Here is a 12,496-nt window from a genome sequence, read left to right on the forward strand (position 1 = left end):
GGGGCCTAGATGATACACACTGAAAATCTCTCTTGATGAATTTTTCCTTTGACAAGCACACAGTGTTTTTCCCTATCTATTCTGATTTGGTTGCTACAAATTAAAGTCACAAAAGAAGTCACTTGATATGCACTCACTGATAAGTGGATATTAGCCCAGAAACCTAGAATACCCAAGATACTACTTCCAAAACAAGAAAATCAAGAAGGAAGACCAACACGTCGATACTTCATTCCTCCCTAGAATACGGAATAAAATATCCATGGAAGGAGTTACAGAGACAAAGTTTGGAGCTAAGATGAAAGGATGGACCATCCAGAAACTGCCCCCCCACCCCAGGGATCCATCCCATAATTAGCCACCAAATGCAGACACTATTGCATATGCCAGCAAGATTTTTCTGAAGGGACCCTGATAAAGCTGTCTCCTGTTAGGCTTTGCCAGTGCCTGGCAAATACAGAAGTGGATGCTCACAGTCGTCTATAGGATGGAACACAGGGCCCCCAATATAGGAGCTAGAGAAAGTACCCAAGAGCTGAAGGGGTCTGCAAACCTATAGGTGGAACAACAATATGAACTAAACAGTACCCCCGGAGTTCTTGTCTCTAGCTGCATATGTAGCAGAAAATGGCCTAGTCGGCCATCATTGGGAAGAGAGACCCCTTGGTCTTGCAAACTTTATATGCCCCAGTACAGGGGAATGCCAGGGCCAAGAAGTGGGAGTGAGTGGGTAGGGGAGCAGGGCAGGGGGAGGGTTTAGGGGACTTTTGGGATAGCATTTGAAATGTAAATGAAGAAAATATCTAATAAAAATGTGGGAAAAACACACACACACACATACAAAAATGGTCACATCAAAATGTTTCTTTGGTCTATTTGCTTGCAATGTCTAACTCTCCTTGTTAATAAGGTATGCTTTTGTGTTTCTTTTCTTTTTGTTTATTTCATTGATTTCTTTTTTTTTTTCAATTTTTTTTCTGGATGCAGGAAAAGGGTGGAAGGGTAGATGTGTTTCACACCCAGTGTATTCATCTCTGTCTTTTTTTAATGGAAAGCTATGACATTGCAATGATCACTGATCCCAATTATATGTGCTATTGATGGTGTTGGTTGTAGTGGTGGTTTTTATATGCCTTTGCACATGCATTTCTCATCTTTTGACAAAGTCTGATATTTTTTCCTTGGAGTCTTTTTTTGGTTTATAGAGTAAACATGTATAGGTTGGAGTTTGTCTTCTATTACCTTCTTTAGGCCTGGGGCTGTAGACAGATATTGGTTAAATGTGCTTATATCGTGGCATGTTTTATCTCCTTAACCTATAGTGATTGAAAGTTTTGCTGGGTATAATAATCTGAACTAGCATTTGTGCCACTTTAGACTATAGCACATATGTCCAAGCTGTTTTATTCTTTCAGAATCTCCATGGAGAAATTAAGTCCAATATTAATAGTTCTGCTTCTTTTTTCTGTAAATTGACCCTTTTTCTTTGTAGTTTGCACTATTCTTTCTTTGTTCTGTACATTTAGTGTTTTGATTACTATGTGCTAAGGGGATTTTCTTTTCTGGTCCTGTTTATTTGATGTTCTGTGACTTTATTTTTGTACTTTAATAGACATTCCATCTTTATGCTAGAAAGAAAAGTTTCTTTTGTGATTTTGATCATAAATACTTTCTGTGCTTTTGATCTGTATTTATTTTCCTTTTCTATTCTTTCTATTCTTAGATTTGGTGTTATTATAGTGTCCCAGATTTCCTGGAAAATGGTGTCAGGAGTTTTTTGTTTTGTTTGGTTTTTTGTTTGTTTGTTTTGTTTTTTTTTTTTGTTTTTTTTTTTGTTTTTAGATGAAACTTTAACTGAAATGTCCATTCTTTCTATTGTATCTTCAGTGTAACAAATTCACTGTTCCATGTGTTGTACTTTGTTGGTGAAGCTTGCCTCTGTGGTGTGTATTTGGGTTCCTAAATTCTTCCTTTCCAGGTTTCCCTCATTTTTGATTTTCTTGCTTGCTTCTATTTCTAATTTCAGGTCTTCAGTAGTTTTATTCACTTCCACTATTTGTCTGTATTTTAATAAATTTCTTTAAGGGACCTATTTGCCATGTCTTTAAGGATTTTCATCATATTTACAAAGGTTATTCAAAGTCCTTTCACTTGTACTTCAGTTATATTTGTATATTTTGAATGGGCATGAAGCTTGGAGGAGGTCCATTTCATATTGCCATCCATCTTTCTCTTGGTGTTCTCTCTTACTCATCTCTTTTCCTCTGAACTGATCCTGTTACTATTTTGCTGTTTGTGAATCAGCTTTTTTTTTTAAAAATAACATTTGCTCTTAAATGACTATAGATTGATTTGTAATGGCGGCACTTCTATTTGCTCAGGTAAAGATTTCATTTAGAAGTCAAGTAGAACACATACACTTTTAGAAATCTCTCAGTTCATTGTGGGAGATAAACAAGAGTGATATTCGCCCACCTGGTCTAAATATTCATTTAAATGAGCTATTCTGCTCAAGTACAATAATTTCTATTTTTCCCAAACTGTAGTATTTCCTTTCCAACAAGTGGCTTAGCTGTTTGACAGCTATGGATATTTCCAGAGTGAAGACAGTGAATTACTGCTCTTCTTTCCAGTTTAATCCTCAGGTTAGGGAACCAAAGCTATTATGTCCTATTTTTTATTTTATTTTTGCTGATTGACAATTTTTAGACTTCACATAATTGGTATTTGCTTCCTATGTTTTCCCAAATATTAAAATATCAATACCAGAGACTTTTATGAGTGATAATAAAAAGGGGTTACTTATATTTTATGAGCTCACAGGCTAATATAAAATACCACCATATAAATGACAATAACAAAAATTATATTGATTGTTAAGAAAAACAAACATGGATTGTTTAGGATAAGCTTCTCAAAGGAAGCTTTACCAGAACTTACTCTACCTTTGAGACAATACAAATGTGTCAGGATAGTAATAGGGGGAAGCAGGGATACTGGGGAACATGAAAGGAGACCTGTATGTCTTTAAGGTTGAAGCAGGAAGTTAGTCATGAGTTCAAGCAAACTATGGACTGCATAGTGAGTACCAGGCTAGCCAGGACTACCTAACAAGTACAGGAAGACCACTCATTCATTATGTAAAATGAAAGAATGTTGAATTTATTAAAATCTCATTTTTTTACAAAAAATGATCATATTTATTTATCATTTTGTTGTCTCAGTGTATTATGATTACTTATTTTCAAATATCAAATAACTCTTACAGCCCTAATATGAATCACTTGACCATGGTGAGTAATTTTTTAATAGGCTATCGGGTTTAGTTTGTGAGTGTTATGGTAAGGATTTTTGTATTTATGTTCATAGGATGTATAGTCTTGCTGGGCGTGGTGGCACACACCTTTAATCCCAGCACTCAGGAGGCAGAGGCAGGAGGATTTCTAAGTTTGAGGCCAGCCTGGTCTACAGAGTGAGTTCCAGGACAGCCAAGGGCTACACAGAGAAACCCTGTCTTGGAAAAAAAAAAAAAAAAGATGTATAGTCTAGAAGCTTTTTTTGGTTTGTCTTTTCCCAGTTATGACATGTAATTAAGAACTGTGTGTATAAAGGTCATGCATATTTATGAACTAAGTATTTAAATCCGTTTCATAATTACAGTAACTACTTGATAAACATTCCTAGACTTAGTGAATAATTTTATTAGCTTCATTGAACTGAAGTAAATTAATAATAAATAGCATTGGTGTTTCTAGTGTTTTGACAATAGAGAAGGTAGTTCTTCTTGATGTTTTCTAATATAAAATTTAACCTAATATGAATTACTATATGGTATTGTACATGTATGTTTATGAGGACTGTTAGCTATTATTTTAAATAATTAAAAGCATAATGTAATCAAACACAAATTACTGTAATACTGTGTGATTAGCATACTATTATCTCTATTTTTCAAGATTTATATGTTTTGATTTTATGTGTATGAATGTTTTGTCTGCATGTATGTATGAGCATCATGTGCATGTAATTTTCATGAAGACCAGAAGAGAGAGTTAGATTCCCTTTGAACTGTAGTCATAAGCAGTTGTAAGCAAGTGTTTTTTTACCACTAAGACATCTTTCCAGCCACAACATACATTTTCTTAATAATATTAATATCTTAGCAATGTGACTATTGAGATCTTCCTTTTAAGTACTATTGTGAACTCATGGACTTCAGTCCATTATAAAATCTTTTCCTCTTTAGATACTTCACTTGTTCCCTTTCTCAGCTGAGGCCCTTTCACTTTTGTCTCTATGCCCTGTGATAACTGACCCTAAAGTCCTGTGTGCTCACATCTGAAGATGTTATTAATAATTCATGTGTGACGTTCTTTTCCCAGACCTAGAATTACACATCCCTCATAGCAGCACTGTTTCTAATATGTGGGAAGTGATATTTATAGATCACTGCGAATACTTGAGTGAATCATAACTCCTGTATTTCTCTTCATTTTTCACTGTTTATAGAAGTAGATAGTTTAGGATATAAAAGGAATACTAAGCAAGATATCATAATATACTGATGTATTTCAATTATTTTATTTTTTTGTTGCTGTATTAACTGACAAACAATTTAAGTTCAAAGCCCAGAGCCCACATGAAGAAAGAATTTTTCTAGTTGTCCTCTGACCACATCCATATTGTGGTCTCTGTTCACAATTCTACCACATGCACAATAAACAATAACAAAAGACAGCAAAAAAAAATGCAATTGAAATTTTGGAAGATAATTTGCTATGTAACCATCAGAGATTTATATTTAACATTTAATTAACCTAATCCAATGTTTAAAGCTTATTTCATACTCTTTTGAAAGGATATCATTAAAAACACATGACATTTAGTGCATATATATGTGTGTGTGTGTATATATATATATATGTGTGTGTGTGTGTGTGTGTGTGTGTGTGTATGTATATATATATAATTACAATTCTCCCAAAGTTTCTAATTACTGGTAAAATAATCTATGCAAATGTCCTTTCTAACTTTGTGCTAAAGTCTCTTTTTCGTCATTTGAATGACTGTCTTTTATCAAATAAATGTTATTACAGATCTTAAAGAAAAAATAGAATTTACTATGGATTCATTGTCTGCAGATTAAGACTATATAAAAGATTTCTTTAGAGTATTGCCTTGAAGACACTTAGTAATTGAAAATATATTCATCCATGAAAATAGTTTGCCCTTCATGTTGACTGTTGTTAATAGATATATTTATTTTGACTTGGATAACATTTTGGAAAGATTTACACTAAAATTAGACTTTATGATTCTTATATATTTTGGACAGTTAGTAATATCATGCAACAAGAAATCATAAGCCTCAAGCAATATGTTTATAATGTCTGGAGAATGTCAAGAAAGCAAAATAGAAATAAAAACATTGCCATGCATATCCATGCATGATAAGTTTGCATTACATAGGAATGTTTAAACCATTTTTAAATGATGGATGGCAAATACGTATGTGACTTACCACTGTAAACTATTCAGTCACCTTATAGAATCTTGTAAGGGATTTAGATTTTTGTTTTATGAATAGCCATTGAGTAATAAAGTGGATATTTTTTAACTTTTCTTGAGATAGCTTCGCAAATCCAAGCTCAGGTTTGCTGGCCTTGAAGTGAGAATCACACCTGATTTGGGCCAAACCTTGTGTTCCTATCTCTTATTAGGATGGACTTTCCAAAATGGCAAGGGAATGGAAGTGTCTGTCCTAGTAACAGTGGAGGTAGACTTGAAAAGCCCTAAGTTGTATGCATTGTTGTCCAAACAGTAGAGGTATGCTGTGCTTCTCCATCAGATGGAAATTCAATGAATGCTTAGGGAAGTGCTAGAAGCAGAAACCTCTAAATCTCTAAGGAGTATCCTCTACAGTTTAAATGAGATGGAATGGGTTCTATGAGTACTGAATGCATGCATTTCCTGAAGAGGTAAAAAAATATATATCCAAATCAGTACTATATAAGTGAAAGAAAAATGACTTCCTTAATAAACTAAAGACCTCTTTTTCCCTTGGACACATTTACATTCTCTGTTTTCCTCCCATTTAAGTAAAGTAAAAAACGTACTTAAGTAATTGTTCCCACACTTGGCTCCTGTGGTATAAAAAGAAAGCCTGTATTATTTCAATATGACTAGTTTTAAAGCTTCAGGGGTCACAAATACAAAGCAAGAAAGCCTAAGTACAATTCAAGCTTGGAGAGTTGTCCACAGAAATTATCTTCTATTTTCACCTAAAGCATGGGTCTTATAATAAATGGATTGGGATTTATAACCTAAGGAAAGTTTAACCCAAAGTTTCATGAAAATTTATGGAACAGAGTAAAGTTTATAATACTGTATCTGTTGAAGAAAGACTTTAAAATGCATAAAATATTGGTAACAGCTATAAACACATCAGCAAATTTATAAATGAATCTACAAATTGCAAGTACACCAGCAACATGGAAGTGGATTTCCAAGCATCCTATTCCATGATAGATATCCAACTGTGGAGGTAAAACAAGATATAGAATTAGTTGTCAGTAGTAGCACAGTTATTCTATGCAGCCTATGCAGCCTAAAATCATAAATTAAACTTATCTCAGGGCCTCCAGAGCAGGGTGCCCTCCCGAGCTACTTTTGGTCACACTCACCATATTGAATGATGATAACCCTGCATGGAATCTGATTACTTTGGTGTTCACAGAGTTCCCTACCTCATCAGAGCCATCAGCACAGTCAAACTCTCCGTCACACCAGAACCTTGATGATACACAGTCTCCGTTGCTGCAGAGAAAGTCTTTCAGTGTACAGGTCTGTGGCTCTGAAGATAGAAAGACAGCATGGGGTGAGAGTGTTTTATCAGCTGCGTTCTGATCAACACCAAGGAGTAACGAAAAATGTAAAGAGATTAGGTAAGCAAAAGCAATGAGATTATTTAGGGTAAAAGTCTCATGAAGAAACGATGTTTAATTTTCAAATGTAATTTTAAAGTTATTAATATAAATCATTAAAATTTAAACCTATAGCTATTGTTTAATAAAATATAACAGAAAAGTACAAGCAAATGTAGAAAACTTATATACTAGTTGATTGTGACATGATCTTTTCAGTTACAGTTCTATGCCATTTAATGTATTTAATAAATATTTCCTGCCTTTGCATATTAGTGTGCTTAATAATATAAGAAGAAAACTAACCATTGATACTATTTATTATGTATTCTAGGGATTTTATTTATCTGATTTTGTCATAGAAAAACCCAGGGTTCACAAGAGAAGAATGGATCACAAAGCATTGACCAAAGGAGAGTGTGCTTTCTTTTTGCTTTTTTTTTAAAAAAGCATATTTTCAAATGTTTTTTTTTCTTTTATTGGACACGTTCTTTATTTACATTTAAAATGTCATCCCTTATCCAGGTCTATCCCCTGGGAACCCCCTATCTTATTCCCCCTCCTCCGCTGTGGGTGCTCCTCCACCCATCTACCCACTCCTGCCTTGTTTTTGTAATTGTTACTTTGCCTTGAATAATTTGTCAGTTTTGAAATTTTCTTCACTGTTAATTTAATTGCCCATATTCCTTGGAGGCCTGGAATCAAATAGCATGCCTTAACTGCTTGACTTCAGCCTTTAGAGGATTTTTTTTTTAACAATGTTGAACTTGGTTCAGAACTTGGTTCTGTTGAGTAATCATTGTGACTGCTGGGCATCATCATTTTCCAGATTGGCATCTTGGATGTGCAAAATCAGCGACTGTTTCCTCTATTCATTAATTGTCTTCTTTAAAATGTTTTATTTGTTCATTTTAACTTATTGTTTGATTATGTAAATCTACTTTTAGGTGCTAGATAAATATTCTTTAAGTATAGCTTCACTCCTGGTCTATACAGCTGTGCAACATGCAATATTATCCATGTTCATGTGAAGGAGGAACAGATAAGAGACATTTGTCTGAGGAAAACCTGTATGGAGACTGATATTCTCTTCCATAATGACCATGAACAACTCGGCCTTCTATTAGTATCCACTTGAGTTGTTCAACAATGCACACTTCTATTAGTATCCCTGTCTATGAGCTGCTCAGTCTCTGAGCATTAGCAGTGTTTGGCTGGTCTTCTCACTCCTACATTTTTAAAAATGGTATCTTTGAAGAACTGGGCAGAGTCATGAGTATCAGAGAGGAAATGTTCTGCTTTAGAATTGACTGTGTATTATGACCATTGGTCTATAAATAAAACTAAGTTTCAGAAGAATGGCAACAAATAAGTGTTTGGGCTTAAAAGTGAGAACTATAGTTCTAAATTTCAGCCTAACCTCTAGTGTGTAGCAAATTCCAAGCAAGCTTGGATGCACAGCAAAAACTTTTCTCAAAAAAAAATAATAATAAAAACAATAAAAAAAAACACAACCAAATGAAAACAAATGCAGAAATACTACTAAATAGATACATTCTAATATGTCTGTCTGCTCCTTTCTTTATTGGCATTCAGTAACAGCTCATTCTCTTGTCTTTACAGCATATAGCATATGACATATACATATATGTATATATGTATATGTACCTATATAACAGCATATATTATAGATTATATATATGTATATATGCATATATGTATATATGTACATATGTACATATGTATATATGCATATGTGTGTATGCATATGTGTATATGTGTATATGTGTATGTGTGTATGTATGTATGTATGTATGTATGTATGTATGTATGTATACGTGTGTGTGCATATACTCATTATATGATGCCTTAATCCCTAATCTTAAAATACGTTTGTGCCACAAATAATGACTATAGCAGCAAGGTGCTAATGCTCTATTTGCATTAGACATTAGGAACATGTGTGGCTAAGTCCTTTAACCAACTTATTGCTCAAACCTTAAAACAACTCTACAAGGCATGTATATCATCACTATTCCCCCATCTAAATGAGCAAACTGAGAAACAGAGAGAATAAGAACTTTACTCTAAATGACTAAGAACTCTAGCTAAAAATAAAACTAGCTGGTGTTTAGCTGAACCAATACAACTAGATACCAAAGCCCATGCTTATGGCTAGTGTAATATATGTTATTTTCTACAGACTGCAGAAGTGAGTACAGAACAGTAGGAAGCTGACTTTCTTTTGTTTGCCCTCTATTTTACTTATTTGTTTGCATCATTGCCACATTCAAAACTATTGTATCATACTGGAGCTTGTAAACTCAAGGAGATTTATTCTAGAAAAAAAGAAATGATAGTGAAGTATGTGGTATCTATTTAGCAATGACTGCACTCGGGAGGCAGAGGCAGGTGGATTTCTGAGTTCCAGGCCAGCCTGGTCTATGAAGTGAGTGCCAGGACAGCCAGGGCTACACAGAAAAACCCTGTCTCGAAAAAACCAAAAAAAAAAAAAAACAAAAAACAAAAACCAAAAAAAGCCCCCCCAAAAAAAACCAATCAATATAATTTTCCTTAGAAAAATCAAGATAAAAAGTATTTTTAGAATATATCAAACCTAAATGCTTAGAAACTGCACAAGAAACATTTACATACATGTGTTTGACCATTAACAGGATTACTTCTTGTACAGTTATAGCTTGCATTTATTCTATTTAAAGGCAAATACATTTTCTATGTGCTAAATGGCTTCATAGACATTGACATATTTGACTATATGCAGAGTTGGATGTTGCTGACATAAGATTAGAAATAAGTTACAGTCTGTTGGAGGCATTTACTTAATAATTGTACAGTGAATTTGTTTTATTAAATGTTTGTCATAAGTCATTAGAATTGCTGCTCCAGCAAGGAAAGAGAAAGACTATTTGTTTTGAAAATATTTTTAATTGACAATATTAAATCCAAGTAATTTTTATTAGATATTTTATTTTGCTATGCACAAAAATTTACCAGCATGTCCACAGGTGCCATTGAGGAATGGCATATATTAATATGATTCTAATGTCATTTATATGGCTGAGAACATAGTTACTGTCTTTAGATCGGTGAAACTGAAACTTTTTAAACTAAATTTAATGAAATCAATTTTAAATTTTTAATTGCTTATAAAAATCTTTAAGTCTTTCAAATAGAGTAGAATGAGTTTCAGGTTGTTGGCCAGGTAACAGTATTTGTGCATATTAAAACTAAAGCAGCAGCGTGGCTGTTCCTGGCAGCTAACCCATCTGGAAAGAAAGTCTAAATACATCCCTTTTCCTAGAATTGCTAAAATGGTGTGCCCATCTTAATGGTATGTAATATATATATATATATATATATATATATATATATATATAATATATATATGCCATATACATATATATGGTTTATAATTATAATAGTTACCATTAAGATTAAAAATAATTTACACAGATTTTATATATATGTGTATATATATATTATATATATAATATATAATTTGTATATATATATATACATATGAATATAGACTTTATATATATATATGTGTGTGTGTGTGTGTGTGTGTGTGTGTGTATGTAATATCAAGAGTGAATGGGAAATCCACCACATTAACAATCTATTATGTTTTTCATGAATCTCTAAGGCACACTGGCAAACAAGAAGCTTCTGTAGGGCTTGCTCCCTCTGTCTTTGAGGCCTCCTGGATTTCAAAATAGCAATGAACACAGAGCAACCCAAAGAATGGCTAGTTCCACCTATACTAAGGGAGGCAAAAACACAGCCTCAAAACTATCCCTCATGAACTAAAGACACTGAAGTTGAAAGAGGAAAGTAACTTTCCAAACAGACTTCAGGGCATAGCACTGACAGGCAATCTCCACATTCCTCATCTAGCCTTAGTTACTCTTTGTTCCACAAAAGCTATATTAATGTCAACAACTGAGGATTGTTACAATACATTTTTATATAGGATATGCTATAAAATAATTTGCCATAGATTCAGTGGGAAGAATCTAGAAATTAAAATAAATGAGATAGCTTGTCTATATACAAAACTAATCTATGTAATCAAGTTACATGATATTAAAAAGATAATTAACTATACCTTAATTCAAAAACATATAAAATAAACTGTAATCTACATAAATTATATGTGAACTTCAGTGGCATATTATAATTTTATTGATAAATTAAAAAATGAAATGGTGAGACTTCTCAGGGATTTTTTGTTGTTGTTGTTGTTGTTTTGTTTTTCAAGACAGGGTTTCTCTGTATAGCCCTGGCTGTCCTGGAACTCACTCTGTAGACCAGGCTGGCCTTGAACTCAGAAATCCGCCTGTCTCTGCCTCCCAAGTGCTGGGATTAAAGGCGTGCGCCGCCACCACCACCCGGCAGGGATTTTCAAGACTATGGTTCATATTAAAAAATGGTTCCAATGACAGTGACATTTCCTTGATTTTAGAGCATAGATCATTGCTGAAGCAATGCCCATTGAACACCTAGCAAAGGAAATGATCAGCAGATGAGAATCAATAAATATGAACCCATCATCTTGTATGAATGCTAAAATACAAAAAAACATATTTCACCTCAAACACAGCTGGAAATTAATTGTACCACTACCATTTCAATTATCCTCAGGCATAAAACTGGAGTTTTTGTAACATAATTTAAAATAAGATATGCTAAGTCAGATTCATAAGCAAAGCCATCTGAAAAAACAAAACAAAACAAAACAAAACAGAATTCAACAGTATCTGTGTTCTATTTCTTAAATGTAAAGCAATTCCAAAGAGAATTTAATAGTATGTGAGGGTTCTTTCTTAAAATTAAAAGTGATTTATTGTTTCTGGTATATTTTGCTACTTAATACAAAATTAACAGGAAGTGCTAAATATGTATCAAAGTGAATATCTGTAGTCAATAGTTTTGAAAATATGATAATTTGTCACTATTCAAATATTTATTCATGAGTATGTACATGTAAAATTAGGAATTATATACCTAATACACAGTGCATATGTGTTTGAACAATGCTGTGTATATAAACATATATTTACACTAGTTTTAATATCAGAAATTGGAAATATATTGATCACATTTTAACAGAGTAACATTTGCTTAAACTTAGTTTCTATATTTCTAATCTCTTGGCAATGATTTCCTTCACTGATAAAATTTTGCTCATGTAGAACTGATAGCATTTATATTGCTTATATGTGTCATTCGATTCTCGTTCATTCAGTGTAGAATTTTCAAATGTTCAAACTTCAAAACCATATTGGTGACTCTAGACCCCTTCATCCTTATAACCATTAAGGATTTGACATGTTAATATAATGTGATACTTGTATTAACATATAAGATCTTCTGGTTTCATTCATCACAACTGTATTATAATTTATTCTTATATACTGTTGTATGTCCTTTGAAATGTCAATATTCCTTGTCTTAGGCAATGAAACCAGAATAAATATAAAACTATTTCAAATGGACTTTTTAATTTTGTTTCTTTCTTTGCTTCTCTCTCTCTCTCTCTCTCTCTCTCT

At 33.1% G+C, this 12,496-nt stretch overlaps 1 protein-coding gene across 3 annotated transcripts in view; it reads right to left on the reverse strand.

The window, feature by feature from the left end:
• The window catches only part of Lrp1b (LDL receptor related protein 1B), a 1,970,757-nt gene that overhangs the window by 140,123 nt on the left and 1,818,138 nt on the right, over positions 1–12,496 (reverse strand). For all 3 annotated transcript variants that reach the window (XM_029472167.1, XM_021181392.2, XM_029472172.1), the window contains exon 68: positions 6,747–6,853. In XM_029472167.1, the coding sequence (XP_029328027.1) occupies positions 6,747–6,853 (107 nt within the window). The remainder of the gene's footprint in view (positions 1–6,746; positions 6,854–12,496) is intronic.

This window comes from Mus caroli, chromosome 2 (assembly GCF_900094665.2).
Source record: "Mus caroli chromosome 2, CAROLI_EIJ_v1.1, whole genome shotgun sequence".
Taxonomy (NCBI): Eukaryota; Metazoa; Chordata; class Mammalia; order Rodentia; family Muridae; genus Mus; species Mus caroli.